The sequence below is a fragment of the Stegostoma tigrinum genome, chromosome 7, assembly GCF_030684315.1.
Source record: "Stegostoma tigrinum isolate sSteTig4 chromosome 7, sSteTig4.hap1, whole genome shotgun sequence".
In the NCBI taxonomy this organism is placed as follows: domain Eukaryota; kingdom Metazoa; phylum Chordata; class Chondrichthyes; order Orectolobiformes; family Stegostomatidae; genus Stegostoma; species Stegostoma tigrinum.
Genome location: NC_081360.1, coordinates 5505903 through 5529623, shown reverse-complemented (window position 1 = coordinate 5529623; position 23721 = coordinate 5505903). Strand labels below are relative to the sequence as shown.

Sequence of the window (23721 nt, the reverse complement as noted above, 5' to 3'; positions counted from 1 at the left end):
GCACGCAGTGTCCCAGCTCCGCACCAGCAACCTCTGCTTGACTCCAGGCGTCCTCCTCCTCCCTCCCTCCCTCTCCCTCTCTCTCTCTCTCTCACACACACACACACACACACACACACACACACACACCCTCCCTCACACACACACACACGCACACCTCTCTGTCCTAAATGGCACCCAAGAAGGATGTAAAGAAAGCAGAGCCCAAAGCGGCTGCGGCTCCAGCTCCAGCTCCCCCACCCCCGGAACCAGTCAAGCCCAAAGAACCGGCCATCGATCTGTCCTCAGTCAAGGTGAGTAATACCTCAGTCTGAATGTATGTGTAAGTGTGTGTGAGGCCGTGTGAAAATTCGTGTGAGTGTGGATGTGTCAGTGTGTGCGCGCCAGTGTCCCCCTTTTTAACAAACATCCTTTCACAAATGCATGTGGCATAGATTAAGAAATGACTGACAAGTGCCAGGCAATAAAAGGTGTGAGCTCAGTGAGCTAGCTGGCCCTTCTGCTCCATTGAGCATTTTCCTGAAATTAGGTTTTGCTTTTATTTGTTATGGTTGTCGCTTGTCCGGATCTGCCAAGTTCTCACCTTGCAGCCGACTGAGCTTCGATCAAATCCTTACAGACCCCCATTTCCCGGGCTGCTCAGTGCCCTCCTCCCCGCCCACAACACGGGGCGACAAAGTGGCTGCAGAAATATCACTAAATATGGGAACAACACTCAATACACCACGGCTAACGTTTCAAACGGGAATGTTGCTGCTTTCTGTGGCTCGTTCATGCGGCCACCCTGACCCCCTGACAGAGCAGCTGATATTCTATACAGCACTTGTCAGCCCGAGTCGTTACGAGATTCAAGAACAGTAATCTGCGCCCCACGCTACTATCACACTCTTACTTTCCCGAGTTTCAGTGAAAAAAATAACTCGGGAAAATTTCAAGATTTTGTTTTCATCCAGTGCCTTACGAAACAAGCACCCCCAGTTTTATTCTATTCGTTTTTAACATTTAGAGGATGGCCATTGCAATGGAACTGGATTACTCTTCATTTAGGAGCATGTCTTTCCTGATTATAACCCTGGGTCCGTTGTTTCTAGGCAATATATCCCCGCAAAAAGAAAAAAAAGCAGACAGGTCTCAACGCTACATTGTAGGCAGAACGTGACCTAAGAAACGGACACTTGTGAGTCCTTGAACGTTTCTGCCTCGTCTTCCTCCCGTCAGTGGTGTTCTGATAACACTGTTTAAACTGGTTCGCAGCCGGTCGAATGAATGGAACAAAAACAGCGTTGCTGTAAAAGTTCAGCAGGTCCGGTAGTAACTGCGAAGGATAAAAGCAGAGTTAACATTTCGGATCCCGTGACCCTTCCTCAGTCGAATGAATTGTTAGGAGGGATGGCACTGAGTGCAGCGAGAGAACGATGTACAGTCAGTCTAAATAGTGACTAGTATGCAGGACAAACTGATAAATAATACACCCCCAACTTTCAGTGTACTACATACCAGAGAGGAAATACATGAGGGAGGTGCAGTAAAGGTATATGCAGATGCGGCTCAGTATATATGAGAGATATATGTGGATCAAGTGTTGTAAAGGCATATGTGAAAGGCCCTGTCAGTCTATTTCTAAGAGAGGTTCAGTTAATGTATACGTAAGGGACTCAGTGAGGGGAGCTATGAGGCAGGCATTGTGAGGTTATATATGAGGGCGACTCATGAAGTCATAGGTGAAGTGGCTCAGTGAATGATATGTAGGTAAGGATCTGAGGGTATATATAAGGTTACATGTGAGAGGTGCCTTGTAAAGGTGTATGTGAAAAAGGTTCAGGGTAGAGATATGCAAATTGTGAAAATAAGGGTACATATAAGAGACAAACTGTGTGACGCACAACAAGAGTACACCTGAAATTTTCATGATGGAAGATGTGATGAAGGCAAAGAAATGATATATTTGAGAGAGACTCAGGGAGGGTACATGTAAAGGTTTCTCAGTGAGGGTCAATATGCGAGGGGCTCAATGAGGGTATATGTGAGACAGTAAGTGAGGGCATATGAAAATATTCTGTTTTGTGAGAGACTCAATAAAGGTATATGTGAGAGGGGCTCAGTTTAGGGTGTATGTGAAATATGTTAATATATGTGAAAGGCTCAGTAGGGGTATATTTGTGAGAGACTCAGTAAAGTTATATGTGTAGGAAAGCTCAAGAGGGTATGTTTGAGAGGTTCAGTGAGGGTATATGTGAGAAGGGCTCAGTGAGGGTATGTGTGAGAGACAGTCACTGAAGGTGTATGTGTGAGAGGTCCAGTGAGGCAAGATTAGTGAGAAGTTCTATGATGGTAAATATGTGTTAGGGGCTCAGTGAGGTATATGTGTGAGGGGCTCAGTGAGGGTATCTGTGAAGCATTTAGTGAGTGTCCATGTGAGAAGCTCAGATGAGGGTATTTGTGAGAGACATTCATTGATGGTGTATGTGTAGAAGGTTCAGTGAGGGTATATTTGTGAGGAGCATAGTTGAGGGTGTTTCTGTGAAAGATTCAGTGACAGTATATGTGTGAGGGGCTCAGTGAGGATATATATGTGAGAGGTTCTGTGAGAGTACATGTAGGAGAGGTTCAATGCCAGTGTATGAGTGTATATTAATCTCGGTGAGGATATATTTTTGAGAGGTTCAGTGAGGTTATATGTGAGGAACACTGTGAGTATATTAGTGAGGGGCTCAGTGAAAGTATGTGTGATAGAGGTTCAGTGATAGTATACGTCTGAGAGGCTCAGTGAGTGTATATGTGGGGGACGCTCATGAGGGCAGATGTGTCATAGAAGCTCATTGAGGATATATAAATAAGTGGCTCAGCGAGGACAGTTATGTGAGTTGCTCAGACCATATATGTATGAGAGGTTCTGTGACGGTATACGTGTAAAGGGGTCAGCGAAGGTAAATGTGTGAGGACCCTTCAGTGAGTGAGTATGTAAGGAGCTCAGTGAAGGTATATGTGTGAGAGAGGCTCAGTGATGGTATACGTGTAAAATGCTCAGTGAAGATATATATAGGGGACACTCAGTGAGGGTATATATGTCAGAGAAGCTCATTGAGCGTATATATGTGAGAAGCTCAGTGATGACATCTATGAGATGTATTCAGTAAGGGTAAATGTGTGACTATCAGTGAGTGAGTTTATGTGAGAGGCTCAATAAGGGTATATTAGTGAATGGGATGAGTGAGGGTATATGTGAGAGAGGGTAAAAGTGTGAGAGGCTCATTGAGGGTGTATGTGTGAGACAGGCTCAGTGAGGGTATTATATGTGTGGGGGGGGGCTCACTGAGGCTGTACATGTGAGGGAAGTTGAGGGGTATATGTGAGATATGCTTAGTTAGGATAGCTATGCAAGAGTCTCAATTTGGATATATGTGAGACTCAGTGAGGGTATATGTGTTAGGGGCTCACCAAGGGTATATGTATGGGAGGTTCAGTGACAGTACATGTCAGGGGCATTCAGTGAAGGCATACGTGTGAGAGGTTATATGTGTGGGAGAAGCTCAGAGAGGGCATATTTTTGAATGTATATGTGAGGGGCTCAGTAAAGGTATATGTGTGAGAGAGGCTCAGTGAGGTTATATGTGTGAGAGATTCTGTGAGGGTGCAGGTGTGAGGGGCCGAGTGAAGGTGCATGTGTGAGAGGTTCAGTGAGGGTATTTGTGTGAAAGGCTCAGTGTTGGTGTCTGTGTGAGAGGCTCAGCGAGGGTATATGCATGAGGGGGACTGTGAGGATATATGTGGAAGGGCCTCAGTGACAGCATAGTTAGTAAGTGTTAGTAAGGTTGCAGATGACACCAACAATGGTGGGATAGTAGACAGCAAAGAAGATTACCTCAGAGTCCAATGGGATCTTGATTAGATGGGCCAATGGATTGATGAGTGGCAGATGGAGTTTAAATGTGAGATGCTACATTTTGGTAGGGCAGGATTTATTCACTTAATGGTAAGGTCTTGGGGAGTATTGCTGAACATAAAGACAATGGAGTGCTGGTTCATAGATCCTTGAAAGTGCAGTCACAGTTGGCAGGGTTGTGAAGAAGGCATTTGGTATGCTTGGCTTGATTGGTCAGTGCATTGAGTACTGGAGTTGGGAGGTCATGTTGCAGCTGTACAGGACATTGGTTAGGCCACTTCTGGAATTCTACGTTCAATTCTGGTTGCCCTGCTTAGGAAATATGTTGTGAAACTTGAAAGAATTCAGAAAAGATTTATAAGGATGTTGCCAGGGTTGGAGTTTCTGAGCTGTAGGGAGAAGCTGAATAGGCTGCTGCTATTTTTCCTGGAGCATTGGAGGCAGAGGGGTGACCTTATAGAAGTTTGTAAACTCATGAGGGGCATGGATAGGGTGAATAGTCAAAGTCCTATCCCCAGGGTAGGGGAGTTCAAAACTAGAGGACATAGGTTTAAGGTGAGAGGGGAAAGATTTAAAAGGGATCTATGAGGCAACTTTTTTATGTTGAGGGTGGTGCATTAATGGAATGAACTGCCAGAGGAAGTGGAAGAGGTGGGAAAAATTACAACATTTAAAAGGCAACCGGATGGGCATATGAATGGGAAGGGTTTAGAGGAATAATGGGCCAAATGCTGGAAAATGGGACTAGATTAATTTAGAAAATCTGGTTGGTATGGATGAGTTGGAGGGTCTGTTTCTGTGCTGTACATCTGAGACTCTATGTATGAGAGGCTGAGTGAGAATACATGAGAGGTTCTCAGTGAGGGTGTTTATGTGATAGACTCAATGGGAATATGTCTGTGAGGTTCAGTGAGGGTACATGTATGTAGATCAGTGAAAGTATATTTGAGAGATGGTCTGTGAGGGTATACGTGACAAAGGCTCACGGCAGGTATTTGCAAATGGAAACAGTGAGGATATATTTAAGAGACAATCTGTGAGTGAGGCACAGCCAGGGTACATACAAAAATTTTCAGTGATGGTACATGTAATGGAGACTCAGAAGATATATTTGAGAGACACTCACTAAGGTTAAGGGTAAGGGTTACTCAGTGAGGGTAAATATGTGGGAGGCTTAATGGGGATATGTAAGAGAGGTGATCTAATGGCATATGTGAGAGGCTCTGTCAGGCTGTTTCTAAGAGAGGCTAACTGAGTGTATATGTAAGAGCTTAGTGAACGCATACGTGAGGGTAGCTCAATGAAGATATATTAAGTGGGCAGGTCATTTAGGTATATATGACAGAGGTTCTGTGGGCAAATGTAAAAGGGGCTCAGCGAACATTGATGTGAAGAAGGCTCTATAAAGCTTTATGAGAGTGGATCACGGAAAGTACATATGAGAGGGTCAAAGTGAGGGTAAATGTGAAAGTCACTCATGAAGGTATGTAAAGTGACTAAGTGAAAGTCTATGCAGCCAAGGATCTGTGAAGGTATTCATGAAAGAGGGTCAGGCTAGGTATAAGCAAATGAGAAAAAGTGAAGGTGGACATAAGATCTGAATGAGGCACAGCAAGGGTACACATAAAATGTTCATCGAAGGTATATGTGATGGAGGCTCAGAGATGATATATTTGAGCATATGGGTATACGTAAAAGACAGTTATTGAAGGTAGATGTGACAGAGGCTTAATAAGAGAATATGAGAAAGAGACTCAGTAAGGATACAGGTTAGGGATGCTCATGGAGGGTAGATATGCAGGAAGCTGAATGTGAATATAATGTAATGGAGACTCAGTGAGTATATATGTGTGACAGGCTCAGTGAGGGTATATGTGTAAAAGGCTCAGACAAAAGTATATTTGAGTGAGGCTCAGTGAGGGAATCTTGAAGTGTAGGAATGTTTTCTGTACAGATTGTGATTGATCTCGATCAACTTATTGGGCTTGTCTGCCCATCAACTGCATCTCACGGGAAGGGTTGCTGTCACATGTTTTAAATCTGGTAAATGGAAAATGCCCAGTTGCAGAGTGGGATGATGTTTCATGCCAATCAATGCTTCGTCTGGAAAAGGGGTGGGGTGAGCTCACTTGTGTTGTAAGTCCCAGTGTGGATCCAGTACAAGAGTGGTGGTGAAATGTTGAAGCGGTTGTTGGTGAAGTGCTTTCTTCATCACTCCATTCACAAGACAAATGATTGAGTCCAAACTGTCTCCCAGGGATGTGAAATTCTTTGTGTGGCAAGGTCTGAGAACTTTATTGATCATCACTGTGCCAGTGCTGCTTCACTCTGGGACTGTACTGGTCTACTTCATGTCTCCGTAGCTGGAGGCTGGATAAGGTCATTGCTCTGGACCATCATTTATCCTCTGGTCTCAGATTGTTTAAACATGAGTGGATGCCCTGTTGACAATCCCCTTTCCTGGCACACATCATAGCACCACAACAGCACCTCCTATCCTTCACAGCTTGCTCATCTGCCTTATCTTAATTTGTCCAATCATTCTGATGAATGTATGTGAAAATAAAATGTTTAAATTAAGACCCTGAAATGATTACCATGTGTATATGCTAATTTCAGACCTCAAGTCATGTTGCTGCTGTCTGTCCATTAACATGGGTTCGCCTGCAAACTCAGCTGTTGTTTGAAACTGTCTCATATCATTTAACTCTATGGAAAATTCACTTTTCCAATGACATTGTGCAATTGCTTGGCATCCGCTGATTTGCTTGTTGACTGCTCATTGATATCAAAATGTGCCTGTGCTTTACTTCTTCGTCACAGGGTCTGCTGAGAATTGGAAGATGGAAACAGAACATTGCAAATGCACTGCACTCAGTGAAAGCTGCAACCACTGTAAAATCTGTTCTTCTGAACAGGAAACCAAGTGGCTTTGATAGACAGGGAGACAGTCAGGCATGCTTTGTCACCATCATGGCAATATGGAGTTGCTACATAGCTAAGCTGCAGTCACATCCACACTGATAAGTCGATGTAGATCTCATCCTCCCACATGCCTTCTGTATATGCCATTACTACGTTGAATCTTAAATAGTCTAAAATGAGTTTTTCTTTAATTAGGAGTCCACCATGCTTGCTGAGGCACAATATAATCAAATACATTTTTTGCTTTGGTCACTCTACAATCTCACCAAAGCCACGGACATGTTTAGATTCACTTTCTCAGGCAACCTCAGAAAATCACTCCCTTTTAAACTGGTGTGACCCCTGTTTCTGCTTCTGCTAACATTACGTGATCCTTGGCAATCACGACGTGCTAGTTGAAACCACACATAAAGAATGCATATTCTGATACTGAACCTCTATACAGGGTGTCATGGCCCCAAATTATTATGAAAGAAAGTGAAGTGAGCCTTCTGGTTGCAAAGGATTTCTGCTCCTTTCGCTCTATATCAGGATGGCTCTAACAGGAGTTTCAGATCCCAATTTCCACATCACTGTTGAGTGAAATGTCAGTGTAAGATTCAATGTGATGGATACGTTTGTGTATCTATTCTCTAACCCCACTAAAAATTTTGAATAACTCCACAGAGAGTGCTAAAGAAAAGTGGGGTGAGGCTTCCTGCGGGAGTTGGGGGGGGGGGCGTGGGTGCTTGGGGCAGGCAGAGGGTAGATTTTGAAGGTGGGATTATTTGTTTGGCGCCATTATAGACACAAACAATCATTCACTAAGGCATTACAGCCACACAATCTGGTCAACAAAAAAAAGTGATTCCTATACTTCAGAGATAATATATAACAGCTTCAGGGATGAACACACCAGTTTGCATGTCCCTGTGGGAGGAAAGATAATGGAATTTATACTCAAAACTACAAATAAAGATCATCAAGAAATCTAGAGTAGACAGCATAAATTATAAAAGGGATGTTTTCACTTGAGCAATCTTAACAAATTCTTAAAGAAAGTAACAGAAAGAGTAGGTAAGGGTAATATGGCAAATATAAAATGCTTACATTTTCAAAAGGCACATTCAATACACTGCACCATTATCAACTCATGATTAAGGTCAGAGGATGCAGAGTCAGAAGACAGGTAACACTAGTAACAAGCTGGCAACAAAAACTTGGAAAAGAAAGTGGGGCTCAAAGGTAGTTACTGACAAAAGATATTCTGTAAGGACTGGTATTGGGACCATTGTGCAACAGTTATAGAATCACCTAGACTCAAGAATCATCAGTGGATAAAGTTACTTTTTCTACTAAATACTTTTGAGTTTGTCAGAGTTGGGTGGTTTTCTTTCCAGCTTCCCAACAGCAGGTTATCATCTCAGACTTGACATGATGGGTCTGAAAGGATACTTTCCCTTGTGGGAAGAGGCTAGAACTAAAGAATATAGTTTAAAAGTAAGGGGTTTCTCACTAAGATGGAGACTGTCTTTTGGAACACTCCAGTCAGTTAGCAATGGAGTTGGGGGGGACATTGAATATTTTTAAGGCAATGTTAGACAGATTCTTGTCATCTATGGGGTGAGAAATAACGGGATAGTTGGGAACCTGAGTTTGAGGTTACAATCAGATCAGTGATGATCTTGTTGAATGGTGGAACAGGTTAGAGGGCAGAATGGTCTACTGCTATGTGTATTTGTATATTGGACCTGATCCCATATTCCCACATATCCCTAGATTCCTTCACTTTTACACCCAAGGAAGGATAATTCTTAATTAGTCAAACTAATTTACTCATACCCTGGGAACTACAGACCTGTCAGTCTTACTTCTGTGGTGGGCATATTATTGGTGAGGATTCTGACAGGCAGTAAATATGATTATTTGGAAAAGCATAGTTTGATTAGAGATAGCCAACATGGCTTTCTAAGGGGCAGGTCATGCCTCAAAAGCCTTATTATATTCTTTGAGGATGTGATAAAACTCATTGATGAAGGTAGAGCAGAGGATGTGGAGTACATGCATTTTAGCAAGGCGTTTGAAAACATTCCCCATGGTAGGCTCATTCAGAGAGTAAGGAGGCATGGCATTCAGGGAAATTTGGCTGTCTGGAAACAGAGTTGGCTGCCTAATAGAAGACAGAGAATGGTAATGGATGGAAAGTATTCAGCCTGGAGCTTGGTGACCAGTGGTGTTCCACAGAGATTTGTTCTGGGACCGCTGCTCTTTGTGATCTTTATAAATGACTTGGATGAGGAAGTGGAAGGGTGGGTTAGTAAATTTGCTGATAATTTGAGATAGGCTGAGATAGTAAATTTGCTACTAGACTAGGTGGGATTGAGGTTCACAAGGAAGAGGTATTAGAAATCCTACAGAGGGTGAAGATAAATAAGTCCCCTGTGCCAGATGGGATTTATCCTAGAATCCTCTGGGAAGCTAGGGAGGAAATTGCCGAGCCTTTGACATTGATCTTTAACTCGTCATTGTCTAAAGGAATAGTGCCAGATGACTGGAGGATAGCAAATGTGGATCCCCTGTTCAAGAAGGGGAGTAGAGACAACCCTGGTAATTATAGACCAGTGAGCCTTACCTCAGTTGTTGGTAAAGTGTTGGAAAAGGTTATAAGAAACAGAATTTATAATCATCTAGAAAAGAATAAATTGATTAGGGATAGTCAGCACGGTTTTGTGAAGGGAAGGTCGTGCCTCACAAACCTTATTGAGTTCTTTGAGAAGGTGACCAAACAGGTAGATGAGAGTAAACCGGTTGATGTGGTGTATATGGATTTCAGCAAGGCATTCGATAAGGTTCCCTACAGTAGGTTATTGTACAAAATGCGGAGGAATGGAATTGTGGGAGATATAGCAGTTTGGATCGGAAATTGGCTTGCTGAAAGAAGACAGAGGGTGGTGGTTGATGGGAAATGTTCATCCTGGAGACCAGTTACTAGTGGTGTACCACAAGGGTCGGTGTTGGGTCCACTGCTGTTGTCATTTTTATAAATGACCTGGATGAGGGCGTAGAAGGATGGGTTAGTAAATTTGCAGACGACACTAAGGTCGGTGGAGTTGTGGATAGTGACGAAGGATGCTGTAGGTTGCAGAGAGACATAGATAAACTGCAGAGCTGGGCTGAGAGGTGGCAAATGGAGTTTAATGCAGACAAGTGTGAGGTGATGCAGTTTGGTAGGAGTAACCGGAAGGCAAAGTACTGGGCTAATGGTAAGATTCTTAGTAGTGTAGATGAGCAGAGAGATCTCGGTGTCCATGTACACAGATCCTTGAAAGTTGCCACCCAGGTTGACAGGGCTGTTAAGAAGGCATACAGTGTTTCAGCTTTTATTAATAGAGGGATCGAGTTCCGGAACCAAGGGGTTATGCTACAGCTGTACAAAACTCTGGTGCAGCCACACTTGGAGTATTGCATACAGTTCTGGTCACTGCATTATAGGAAAGATGTGGAAGCTTTGGAAAGGGTGCAGAGGAGATTTACTAGGATGTTGCCTGGTATGGAGGGAAGGTCTTACGAGGAAAGGCTGAGGGACTCGAGGCTGTTTCATTAGAGAGGAGGGTTGAGAGGTGACTTAATTGAAACATATAAAATAATCAGAGGGTTAGATAGGGTGGATAGGGAGAGCATTTTTCCTAGGATGGTGACGGCGAGCACGAGGGGGCATAGCTTTAAATTGAGGGGTGAAAGTTATAGGACAGATGTCAGAGGTAGTTTCTTTACTCAGAGAGTAGTAAGGGAATGGAACACTTTGCCTGCAATGGTAGTAGATTCGCCAACTTTAGGTACATTTAAGTCGTCATTGGATAAGCATATGGACGTATGTGGAATAGTGTAGGTTAGATGGGCTTCAGATCGGTGTGACAGGTCGGCACAACATCGAGGGCCGAAGGGCCTGTACTATGCTGTAATGTTCTATGTTCTCTATGTTCTATGTTAAGTATATAGTTAATGGATGACCAGCTCAGAGAACAATGAAGTAGGCTGGGCTGGAGATACAAAATATAATGATAAATGTTTCATCAGCAGAGAAACTGAGGCAAACACAGAGAATGCAGGAGTGAGAAACAGAGTTAACATATCAAGTCTGGTCTGACTCTTTTTCAGTTCTAGGGAAGCATCATATTTGGTACTTTCCTTTGATGAATGGAGTTAAGGCAGTTGGAAGCCGGGAAATGTTACACAGGTGTAATTGGGTTTACTTGAATGAAGGAGGTAGTCTGTGGTCAGAACTCTTGTCCGGAAAATCTGGGATATTAAAATACTGACATTTAAAGTAATTGATTTTAATTAATTCATAATAATCTCGGGGGGGGGGGGGGGGGGTTGGGTAAAGGAATTCAGGCTCTTCATGGAACAGTTCTTTATAACCTGATGGGCAGATCTTCACTTGCAGTGTAAAGAGTTATCTCGTCTATGTAATGACTGCCTTATACAAAAAGTACTACACTTTAAAACATATATCAAAGATGTCGGGTACAGAGGAGGCTATATTAGAATAGTTACATGGAGAAAAGCTTTTCATTCTTAGACAAAGAAGGTTAAGGAGAGATTTAACAGAGGTGCTTCACATTTTGCAATGTTTTGATACTTCACCACTGGAAGGATGTCTGTCGCTAAGAGACACAGATTTAACATATTTGCCAAAAGGAAGAGAGGGCAGATGAGAAAATTTTTGTCTGCTGCATACTCCGAAAAACAGTGAAAAGTTGGGAGAAGTCGACTCAATATTAGCTTTCATAAAGATATATTTTTATCAAGGAAATGTTTGCATTATGAACAGACAAGGGTTGTGGGAGTTATTCAATAACTCCCAAGAGCTGGCCTAAGAACAATGTGCTGAACATTGCATCCTTCGATGCTTTGCTGAGCAGTTTCTGTAAACTCTAGCTCATCTGGAACTCCACTGCCCATTTGCAGACTCACTTCAAATTCTGCTCACCTCTGCACTCACTGATCTATGTTGACTTTTGGTCCAGTAAAGCCTAGACTTTACAATGCTTGTCCTTATTTCAAACACTTCTGTGGAACACATACTTCATGCATTCACAGAAGTGACAACTTCTTGAAAAACAGTATTCCAGTTTTACACCAAGGATTTCATTGGCTGTTGATGAAGTGCAGCATTTGTAGTGCTTTGAAATAACTACCTGCTCAGAATGAATTTTAGTCATTTTCACTCAACCCATCTGGATATGTTATAACCCACATACAGGGCGGGTGAAACTTGAACTGGGACCTTCTGGCCCAGAGGTAGGGACTCTACCACTACTCCACAACAGTCCTCCATGATGTGTGTTTGACACTAGCAGATACTGGCGATTCACAATCAGCCCATTGTGATTGTGTGACCTATCATCCAATGCTGGGCTCAGATTCAGTCCTCAGTTCTTCACCACACCAAGAGATCTAGGAATCCGAAGTGACAACTAAATTTCATCGGTGTTTTTTCAATAACTGTTTAATTTCTATCACTGTGGCAGATTTTAATCAGACCATGTATGTAGTCTAAACAGTCCTCTATTGTAAAGGTACATATTTTAGGAAAATTATCAGAAAGCAGGTTTTAACTTAGAAGGTTACAGAAACCTGAGGTTCTCCCCCCAAAGTCCTGAGTAGGCTAGGGGTCAGAGGTAGAGCTGAACAGCTTATTACTTAAGTTTATGAGGGCATGGCAAGAAGGCGAATGACGTGTGAAGGAAGGAGAGGGAGAGCACACTCCTGCTTTACAATATATTGAATCCTGTAACATGATATAAATAATTCCCCGTAAAAATGCTTTAAATCCTTTTACAGAAAGGGTTATTTGTATATTTATCCGGCGCCTTTTACAGAGTGAGGCCCTCCTCAAGGGGTACCCGCCAAGTGGGAGTCAGTGCTGAGTTGAGGGGTCAATGTAAGGAGGACCGTTCCAGCTGGGGGTCATTGACTGAGCAGAGACTTTCCGGCCGAATGTGCTGACACATTGCAGGCTCCTTGCTGCCTGAAAAGTCTTGGTCCCAAAATAGGGCGATGGTGTATTTCTGGCCGCCGTCTTCGTGCCCTAAGAAAGTTAAAGAACTCGGGAGTAGGGGGAGGGTCCGGGCGGAGCCGACACCTGATGCCGCTGGCCCCAGCAGCCGAGCAGCCACATAAATAGGAGGCGAAGGGGCTCTTCGGAGAGTACCGTGTGTGAGAAGGAAGAGTTTGTCCTCGCCGTCGCAGCTCCTGCGGATCCTCAGCCATGGTGGGTGTCCCTGCTCCGTCTCTCGCGCCCTCATTCATTCGTTCACTCATCCTACCCCTTCCTCGCATTCAGTCATTTTCTCCCTCCCTCTCAATTAACTCACTCACTCATTCCTCCTCTCGGTGCCTTTGCAATGTTTCCAATCTCTGTTTTCTTCTTGCCTTGCAGTCATTCTCAGCAGACGAGGTGGCGGGTAAGTGTTTGATCAGGAGCCCTGGGGGTTGGCTCCATCGATGAGTAGGGTAACCAGCGCGGCGCCCGGGGGTGGTCACCTCTTCTTCCACCCTCCCTCTCTCTATCTCCGTTTGGGTTTCTCTCTTTCTCTCTTTCAGATCGAGTTCAGTGCGGAGCAGCAGGAAGGTGAGCAGCGGCTCTTCACCAACCACCCCCTACCTCTCCTCCCCACCTAGCTTTCTCTTCCCCGCCCCGAGTGGTAACTGGGGTGGGTGGGGAGTGGGAGCAGGAAGGCCGGTTCCTGAACACCGCCTTGGCGGGGGGGGGGGGGGGGGGAAATTGGTCACTCCCGGGGAACAGGAGATGAATCGGTCAGTTTCGGGGAGGGGTTCGGTCAGTCTGGGGGGAGAGGGAGAGTGAATCGGTGAGTCAGGAGAAGGGATCAGTCCTGGAGGTTGGTTTGAACAGGTGCCAGATCTGACCGAGGCCTTGTGTGGTGGGGCTGAGGCGTCCGAGCTCGGGGGGTGTGTATGGAAGGAACGGGATATGTACCATGCTAGGGAATGTGTTGGTGGAAATTGTGTGGGGCCCGGGGAGGCGGAGGCGTGTTGGAGAATGCTGGCCGTGTGGGTGCTTGGTAAGTTTTTTGATTTTCCTTGTTGTAAAGGTGTGAAATACGATTGTGTGCTGACACGGAGAACCACCAGGGTTGGAGGGCAGAGCGGTTGTCATATGGGCATGATTTAGGGTCTGAGAGATTTCGCAGACCCGTTCGAGTCACAGAAAAATCCTTGTGGGTGGTTAGTACAGTTGTCAAAGTGCTATGCTGAACAGAAAATTCACCCTTTACAATTAAACTGATCAACTTTTAAAAAAATGTTTAAAGTGATGTACGGCTGGTTAAACCATCCCAGCCTGGGAAGTGCCCACTGGGCCCTTGGTGGCAGTGGGAGCTTCGTGGTTCAGTTTGCCCCACAGAGTCATTGCTTCTGTTCTGAGTGAACCCCGCAACGTAAGAAATGTTAAAGGTCACAGTCAGTCTTGAAGGCTGAATCTGCTGATGTTTGTAATGGACCTGGCACCAGACGGATTTTAAAAAACGCTAAATAAGTAGAAAGAACAGTTGTCAGGCAGCAGGCTAACTGTCAGCTATACAGAGCTGGCGTATGTTAACTTTAGCCATCCACGTTTTGTTTGCTGGGTTTGCTCATAAATAGCTGCGTATCTTCGACTGAATCATGATGAAACATCTGGGTATTGTTATTCACGATTCTTTCCCTTGTTATCCACTCCCAGACTGCACTTCACCAGGAGGATCTTTCGTCATCCTTAAAAGGTGAAAACATAGACTTGAATATGCAAATCCAAGCGAACAGTTTGGACATGGTCCGATATATTTACTATGGCTCCTCTTGCTCCGTTTCTACATTAATTTTCATCTTCACGTGGCATCTATAGCCTAAACCCTTAAATTCATTCTGAATTGTACAGCAGTGGGACTGGATCTGTGCTTTTAGTGCTATCAGAGATTTTCATTACAAGTTTTTTTATCCGTTCTGTGATGTTCGTCAGTGTCATGTTCTCTCTTCCATAGACTTCAAGGAGGCATTCCTCCTGTTTGACAGGACCGGCAATTCCAAGATCACCCTCAGCCAGGTTGCAGATGTCATGCGTGCTCTTGGCCAGAATCCAACCAACGCTGAAGTAAAAAAGATCCTGAACAACCCCAGCAATGAGGGTAGGACCCTGGCTTTGGCCAGTGGCATCCATCTGTACTTTTTTTTTCTGTTTTTAATTAAAAACCATTGTTCTATGAGGGGACTATCAGAGCTTCATAGCATTCATCTTTTGCTGCCTTTGTTTCAGAGATGGTCAATAAATTCATTGACTTTGACCAGTTCCTGCCCATGCTCCAGACGATGGCCAACAATAAGGACCAGGGTTCCTATGAAGACTTTGTTGAGGGTCTGCGTGTCTTTGACAAGGAGGGCAACGGCACTGTGATGGGGGCTGAACTTCGCCATGTCCTGGCCACACTGGGTATGCAATGTCTAACTGTGATCATAAACCATAAAGGTTTATGGCCCTAAGCATAACTGGATTTTAGCATTTAGGAACATTACTTGCATTTTTAAATCTATATGTTTCCTGTTGAGATTCTACTCCATGTTTGCTATCGTTGATTGGACAAGTTGCAGACAATACAACTTTTCCACTTAAGTTAAATGTTGCTAAAATTGGGATGTGCCTGCTTTCCATGTGAAGGAATTGGATGGGGGATTTGTATTTCATTTGGTTTCGTTTAATAAAAAAAATTGTCAAGGAATATCTCTGTATGGCTCCAGGAGATCCAACCACATGTCACTTTTGCATAGCAAGATTCCATAAAGTTCACAGAATTGTTATGATGCAGAAAGAGGCCAATTAGACATTGTGGCCCCAATGCCAGCACTCCAAATGTGCATCATTACCTAGTGCCAGCTTCCTGCTTTCTGCCCATACCCTTGCAGATTATTTTTATTCAACTAATCACCCAATCCCTCAATTGAATGTGCCTCCACTACATTTTCAGGCAGTGCATTCCATACTCCAACTATGCATGTATAGGGAAAAAGGTCTTTTTTTCTCTCTCACATTACCTTTGCTCCTTTTTACTGATCACTTTAAATTTAATGCCCTCTCTTTCTTGTTCCTTTTTAACAAGTGGGAATAACTTCTTCCTATTCACTAATCCAGCCCACTCATGATTTTTGAAAGCCTGTGTCAGATCTTCTGTCAGTCTCCTTCACTGTAAGGAGAGCAGTCCTAACTACTTCAATCTATCCTCATAACTGAAGTTTCTCATTCTTGGAATAATTCTTATAAGTAACATTTGCAGTCTCTCCAATGCTTTCACATTGGTCATATAACGTTGTGCCCACAACTGTACATAATACTGCTGCTGAGGCCTGATACAAATTCTAACCACCCCTTTCTCTTGTACTGTATGTCCCTATTAATAAAGAGTACTGTATACTTCCCTCTCCATCTGTCCTGTTACCTTCAATCATCTGTGCTGATATACACCTTGATCCATTTGCTCCGAAACCGCCTTTAGAAACTGTACTCCCATTTTTACTGTCTATCAGTGTTTGTTTGTGCTACTGAAAGCCAGGTCTCTTTCTTTTCTTCATTGGAAATTACCAGCCACCAATCCACCAACTTGTCCATGTCATTTTTGAACTCTAGACTGTTCTTCCTCATTGTTTACAATGCTTCCAAGTTTCCTGTCAGCCGCAAATATTGAAATTGTTCCCTGCACACCAAGACTTAGACAATTTTATATTGGGGAAAAAAAGCAAGGGTCCAATGCAAACCTTCCTCCAATCTGAAACATATCCATTCAGTATTATTCACTATTCCGTATCACCCAGAATATTTTGTATCCAATCTGCTACTGACCGTCCCATTTCGTGATCTCAAACATTCCTCGAGTCTGTGTAGCACTACATCACTTTTTGTAAGTCCCATGTATACCACATCTACAGCCTTCTCCTACTAACTCTCTGTTACCTCTTCAAAAAGTAAGGAGATAAATGTAGTGATTGCAACAAGGTCAGCCAGGTGGACTTCATAGAATGAGATCACTGACTGGGGCTGTTAATTTGGCCTGATTAGGGGGTCCTGGCTGACAGACATCCTGTTTATTCTGAGTTGACTCTGGGGTAGCTGGATCAGTGTCAAGGACTCCCCATGTGTAAATTAAAGGTGACTTGGTGACCAGATACCGGCCTCTGTGGAGTTCTTACAGTAAATGGCCAGGGAACCTGTAAGTGGTGCTGCTGAGAGAAGAATGTTGGCAGGAACATTGAGGGAGCTCCCTGCTCCAGTGGCATGGGATCTTGAATACCTGATGCAACAGGTGTTCCAAACCTCTTTAATGACTTTCATGGAGACATTTGAGAGATGGATGTGAGAGATGGATTAGAAAATGAGAAAGCAAACACTAAAAAAGCAGCAGAAATATATAACAAAAGATGAGGATTGAGGAACAATCAATGAAATAAAATTAAGAGGCCCCCAAGTAATGCACAAAGAAGGGTGAATAAAGCTGATAAGTCATGATCCGATCTAATTGTGTTTCAAACAGCAAAGAGAAGGTGCCAAAGCCAGCTGGGAAAGTTCTAAAGCCTCTTGGAGCCATGCAGAGTGGTCTGTGTTTGGAGCCTCAGGGAGGCATTGTATTACATAGAACATAGAACATAGAACATAGAACAGTACAGCACAGAACAGGCCCTTCAGCCCACAATGTTGTGCCGACCATTGATCCTCATGGATGCACCCTCAAATTTCTGTGACCATATGCATGTCCAGCAGTCTCTTAAATGACCCCAATGACCTTGCTTCCACAACTGCTGCTGGCAACGCATTCCATGCTCTCACAACTCTCTGCGTAAAGAACCTGCCTCTGACATCCCCTCTATACTTTCCACCAACCAGCTTAAAACTATGACCCCTCGTGCTAGCCATTTCTGCCCTGGGAAATAGTCTCTGGCTATCGACTCTATCTATGCCTCTCATTATCTTGTATACCTCAATTAGGTCCCCTCTCCTCCTCCTTTTCTCCAATGAAAAGAGACCGAGCTCAGTCAACCTCTCTTCATAAGATAAGCCCTCCAGTCCAGGCAGCATCCTGGTAAACCTCCTCTGAACCCTCTCCAAAGCATCCACATCTTTCCTATAATAGGGCGCCCAGAACTGGACGCAGTATTCCAAGTGCGGTCTAACCAAAGTTTTATAGAGCTGCAACAAGATCTCACGACTCTTAAACTCAATCCCCCTGTTAATGAAAGCCAAAACACCATATGCTTTCTTAACAACCCTGTCCACTTGGGTGGCCATTTTAAGGGATCTATGTATCTGCACACCAAGATCCCTCTGTTCCTCCACGCTGCCAAGAATCCTATCCTTAATCCTGTACTCAGCTTTCAAATTCGACCTTCCAAAATGCATCACCTCGCATTTATCCAGGTTGAACTCCATCTGCCACCTCTCAGCCCATCTCTGCATCCTGTCAATGTCCCGCTGCAGCCTACAACAGCCCTCTACACTGTCAACGACACCTCCGACCTTTGTGTCGTCTGCAAACTTGCTGACCCATCCTTCAATTCCCTCGTCCAAGTCATTAATAAAAATTACAAACAGTAGAGGCCCAAGGACAGAGCCCTGTGGAACCCCACTCACCACTGACTTCCAGGCAGAATATTTTCCTTCTACTACCACTCGCTGTCTTCTGTTGGCCAGCCAATTCTGTATCCAAGCAGCTAAGTTCCCCTGTATCCCATTCCTCCTGACCTTCTGAATGAGCCTTCCATGGGGAACCTTATCAAATGCCTATTGATAGTTCTTGGTTTTTACCTTTGTGTAGATTGGGAAAGTCAAATGAGCAAAGGTAGTGATGAGGAAGAATTCGTAAGTTTATTTGGGAATGTTGAACATTATCCAACTGGGGATCAGGCTATTTTGGATCTGAGGTAAGTTTAATAAATGATACCAGTAAAAGATTTCCTAGGGAACAGTGACTCAAATTTTTTGCATCAGCCCACATGGTAGAGGAAACTTGTAGCATTCCAAAAATATGAACTATGTCAAGGGGGCTAAAGGTGGGAAGGAAACAAACATCATTACTATCGCTCGTGAAACTAATGGTGCTAAATGCCAATAAGTCGTCTGGATGTTATGGGATGCATCCTAAGATATTAAAATAAGTAGCTACAAAGACTGGTAATACTCTTCCAGGAATCCTTAGATTCTGAAAAAGTCCCAGAGGATTAGAAAACTGCCAATATATGGTATCTTTTTATTCAGGAATGGAGGGAAACAAATTAAAACGGGTAAGTATATGCCAGTTAGTTTAACATCTGTTATTGGGAAATTAATAGAGTCTATTATGAAGGATGTAATTGTGGAACATTTAGACATATGCTGTATAGTCAGAGTCAGCATGGCTTCATGAAGGGGAAATTAATCCTGACAGATTTATAGAATTCTTTTGAGGAGGTAACAAATAGGATAAAGAGCAACCAGTTAGTGTAACATATTTGAATTTTGATAATATCCAGCATTAGGGTACAAAATAAGACAGGAGTCCATGCTGCTGGGTGTAGTTTATTAATATGGATGAAGGATTGGCTAACAATTATAAGATAGAGTTAGGATAAAGGACCAATTTCAGGATGGCAAGCTGTAACTAGTGGCGAGCCATGAGCATCATTGCTGGGGCCACAGTTATTTACAGTCCATATTAATGACTTGTATCAAGAAAGTGAATGTACAATACCAGATTTGTGGATGACACCAATTGATGGGATGGCTAGTGTTGAGGATGACAAAGTACACAGAGATATAGACTGGTTAAGTTCATTGGCAAAAGCTTGGTGAATGGATATTAGGTGTGAAAATGTGAGGTTATGCATTTTGGCTGGACGATTAGAGGAGCTGAATATTACAGACCTCAAAAATATTACTTCTGATCTCTCTCTCTCTCTACATCTTCTCCGTGGCTATAACACTGTATACTGCACTCTGTTCTGCTGCTCTGATGTACTTTGTATGATGTGATCTGCCTGTATAGTAGGCAAAACAACACTTTTCACTGTATTACAGTATGTGACAACAATAATTCAAAGAAGATGGCAGAAAGTTACAGCTTTTGAGAGGGGTTTGGGAGTCCTTGTCCATGAATTGCAAAAAGCAATTCAAGTTCAGTTAATTGGAAAGACAAATGGAATGTTGGCCTTCATTTCAAAGAGAATGGAATATAAAAATATAGGTTTTGTAAAGCAAAACAACAAAGTAGTCAGACAATAGTTGGAATACTGTTAAATATTTTTTGGCCCTCTTTTAAAATTTAAAGATACGCATTGGAGGCTGTCCAGAGAAGAATCACTAGGCCGATGCCAAGTGTGGAGTGACTGGCTTGTAAGGAGAGGTTGAATAGGTTGGGTCTGTACTTATTGGAGTCTACAGGAAGATAGATGACTTCATCAAGACACAAGACTCTACAGGTCTTGGAAGGGTAGATGCTGAGAAGTTGTTTCCCCATGTGGAAGAGTCTAGGACTAGACAGCATTATCTCAGAGTAAAGGGTTGTACATTTAAGACAGATGAGGAGGAATTTCTTCTGAGGGGGATGAATATGTGGAATTCTTTACCACAGAGGCCTGTTGAGGCTGGATCATTAAGTATATTCAAGGCTGAGACAGATAGACTTTAAATCTGTAAGGAGATCAAGGGTTATGAGGAAAAGGCAGGAAAGTGGAGCCGAAGGATTATCATGATCCCATTGAATGGCAGAGCAGACATGAGGGGTTAATAGTCTGTTTCTATGTCATAGGATGTTTATGTAACCTGATTTAGACATGCCTTGTTATAAAATTTCACTGGCGACCCTGCTCAGTGAGCAAATAACCATTGCATTGTATTCTCCTGTGAGTTTGGAATTTGTGTGATCTGCTTGTTTTAAACACATGTTTCATTCTCTTTTTTTGTGTGCCAGTTTTCTTCTGTTGCTGAGAATTTCATCAGTCTAATGCAAGGCTTTTGTTTTCCTGGAATAAAACAAAGGACTGTGGGTGCTGGAGATGTGAAACAAAAATGGAAATTGCTGAAAAAACTCAGCAGGTCTGGCAACATCAGTGGAGAAAAACCAGAGTTAACTGAGTTCTGAAGGTCACTGACCTCAGTGTTAACTCTTCCTGTCTCCATGGATGCTGTCAAATCTGTTGAATTTGTCCAGCAATTTCTGTTTTTGTTTTATTTTTCTGGCCTGTTTTAGACATCAAAATGCAACACCTCCATATTGCCAAGGCACTGTTTTTTAATATATCTGGGAATGGGGAAAGTAGTTGTAGGATTGTAATCACTGGACTGAAACTGTGAGGAAGGGCATTGTTTGCTTTGAAGGAGATTTTAATAGTGAGCTGTTCTGCCCACCAGGTGAGAAGCTGACAGAGGAACAGGTAGAACAACTACTGTCAGGTCAAGAGGATCCCAATGGGTGCATTAACTATGAGGGTAGGTGTTTGAACAAACGTGGGCAGCTCCCATAATTAAATTGTGTCATCTTTTGCAGTTTGTTCAATTTTATTTTGGAATCTTTCTTTCTATTCTGTTATTAATTGTTTTGTTTCCTTTTGGCAGCGTTTGTCAAACACATCATGTCCATTTAAAGTGGATCCCCATGGTATGCATCTGCTTGTTTTCTTTTAGTTGCCTGTTTTAATTTTCACAATTTCTTCTTTGCCAGTGTTAGCAGGATTTGTTTTACTGTGCACCAATTGATCACCTGTAGCCATTTTATTCTGCAAATCTGAGGGCAGGCGATGACCTAGTGATATTATCGCAAGACTATTAATCCAGAGACCCAGTTAACATTCTGGGGACCTGGGCACTAATCCTGCCAAGGCAAATGATGGAATTCGAATTCCATGAAAATATCTGGAATTAAGAATCTAATGATAACCATGAATCCATTGTCAATTGTCAAGGAAAACCCAATCTGGTTCACTAGGGTCCTTTAGGGAATGAAACTTCCATCCTTACCTGGTCTGGCCTACACGTGACTCCAGACCCCTTGTAATGTGGTTGACTCTCAACTGCCCTCTGGCAATAAATGCTGCATGGACAGTGGCGCCCTCATCCCATTAATGAAGTCCAGAGAGTCCTGTCTGAGTGAACAAATAGCCTGAATGTTATTTTTTTTAAGAATTGGGACATACAGAGACATGAGTGGGAGGAATAAATAGAACTGGTTTGGTCTTGGTGCACCAAGTTGCCACTATTCTTGCTCAGTGGGACTGTTTAGGCTCCAGCACAATGGAATTACATCACATTTAATTGTGGCAGTTTTCAAAATAACCCGTGCCTTCAGAAAATGTTTAAACTGGTTTTATGAAAGTGTCAGCTTTAATTATAAGGGCAGCATGGTGCTTGGTGGTCAGCACTGCTGCCTCACAACACGAGGGACCGAGGTTTGATTCCAGCCTTGGGTGACTGTCTACGATTGGAGCTTGCACGTTCTCCCCATTTTTGCATGAGTTTCTGCCGGGTGCTCCGGTTTCCTCCCACAGTCCAGAGATGTGTAGGTTAGGTGGATTGGCTGTGCTAAATTGTCCATAATGTGCAGGCTAGGTGGATTAGCCATGGTGAATGTAGGGTTACAGGGATAAAGTGGTGTACTGGATCAGGCTGGGATGCTCTTTTGGAGGGTTGATGTGGACTCAATGGGCCAAATGGCTTCTTTTTTTGCACTATAATGGTTTCTATCACATGGATGTGTAACATTTCAACCATTCTAAATGTGAAAATTACTTGAGCAAGGTCAAGAGGCAAGGTCTGCATGAAATTTCTTCACCCTTTTCAGGATAGGGGTGACAGGGTAAGGCCAGCATTTATTACGTATCCCTAATTGTTACACAGAAGGTGGTGATGTGCATTTTCAATGAATTCCACAATTGGTGAGGCGAAGATGTCTCCCATGAAACTATTAGTTAAGAATTCTGACTCAGTGATGAGGAATGGTGCAGAATTAAGGGAAGGCAGCTGAAACAGTAATCTAAAATTCCAGGTGGATAGTCAAAATGAATTAGAGTAAAGAGCTCGACAAATACTGACCACTGTTTATTATTAAAAACTCACATGGTTTGCTAATGCCCTTTTTTCTTCTTTTAGGGAAAGAAATCTGCCATCTTTTTCTGATCTGGTCTACATGTGATTCCAGACCACAACAAAGTGATGACTGTTCTCTTAGTTACCCACTGAAATGGCCCAGCAAATAATTCAGTTCAAGGGCATTAGGGGATGGACAATAAATGCTGGCCTTGTTGCATTTTAGAGGGAAAGAGGGAGTATTGTAGTTCTCAGGAAGAGCAGTAGTGTATAGGAAATTGGTGCTTTTAAAGCCAAGTCTGAGTGACTGGTAGAGTATTCCACCTCATCACTCATGCTGTTTGTCATTTGTTTCCCAGAATTGGTGCAGATGGTTCTAAATGGTTGAACACCTGACAGGGCCAAGACATTACATCGTGGAACTTGTGCCTTTCTGACCAATGCAAGCAATCTCCTTTGTTTTGGACTGTGCAAGAATCACATTTTTTTACTTGTATCTAATGGACCGCATTTCAAACAACAAAATGAGGAAGAACAGAAAAATGTTGAAATTTGCAGTGGCAAACCTGATGGATAGAACTACTTAGTTTGTCCATGATGTTTGACACAGTTGGAAAGTGCACGTGGCTGTCAACATCCAATAAAGTCTGGTGGCTACTCTGCAGCTGTATCATCTATATTATATCCTACATGCGACTCTTTCTTCTTTTAACTCTGTACAGTGCACTTAAAAAACAAAATACACGTAAAATGTCAAAGAACTTTGGTTCTGCTTTAATTTTCATCAAGCATATGGCTGTGATGATTCCGTTCCTCAGGGGTTCTGGGAAGACTG

General features: G+C 43.1%; 1 protein-coding gene across 3 annotated transcripts; it reads left to right on the top strand.

The window, feature by feature from the left end:
- Positions 1-23548, top strand: LOC125453934 (myosin light chain 3, skeletal muscle isoform-like). Of its 3 annotated transcripts, none has more exons than XM_048534099.2 (7): positions 1-293; positions 13397-13424; positions 14833-14976; positions 15105-15278; positions 21216-21293; positions 21420-21462; positions 22950-23189. In XM_048534099.2, exons 1-6 carry the CDS (start codon positions 171-173, stop codon positions 21446-21448), a joined length of 576 nt encoding a protein of 191 aa, XP_048390056.1. In that variant the 5' UTR covers positions 1-170; the 3' UTR covers positions 21449-21462; positions 22950-23189. The 3 variants fall into 3 exon arrangements, with proteins under 3 accessions (XP_048390056.1, XP_048390055.1, XP_048390057.1); XM_048534098.2 differs by lacking the exon at positions 22950-23189 and adding an exon at positions 23246-23548 and having other exon boundaries at positions 2-293; XM_048534100.2 differs by lacking the exons at positions 1-293; positions 13397-13424; positions 22950-23189 and adding exons at positions 12949-13064; positions 13233-13257; positions 23246-23548.
- The last annotated feature ends 173 nt before the right edge of the window (positions 23549-23721 follow it).

What these genes read in the sequence shown, in the direction of transcription:
- LOC125453934 (XM_048534098.2), top strand. Translation starts at nt 171, where the DNA reads ATGGCACCCAAGAAGGATGTAAAGAAAGCAGAGCCCAAAGCGGCTGCG. An exon ending in TCGATCTGTCCTCAGTCAAG is followed by an intron (nt 294 to 13,396) that starts GTGAGTAATACC and finishes TCTCTCTTTCAG; the next exon opens with ATCGAGTTCAGTGCGGAGCA. An exon ending in GAACAACCCCAGCAATGAGG is followed by an intron (nt 14,977 to 15,104) that starts GTAGGACCCTGG and finishes CCTTTGTTTCAG; the next exon opens with AGATGGTCAATAAATTCATT.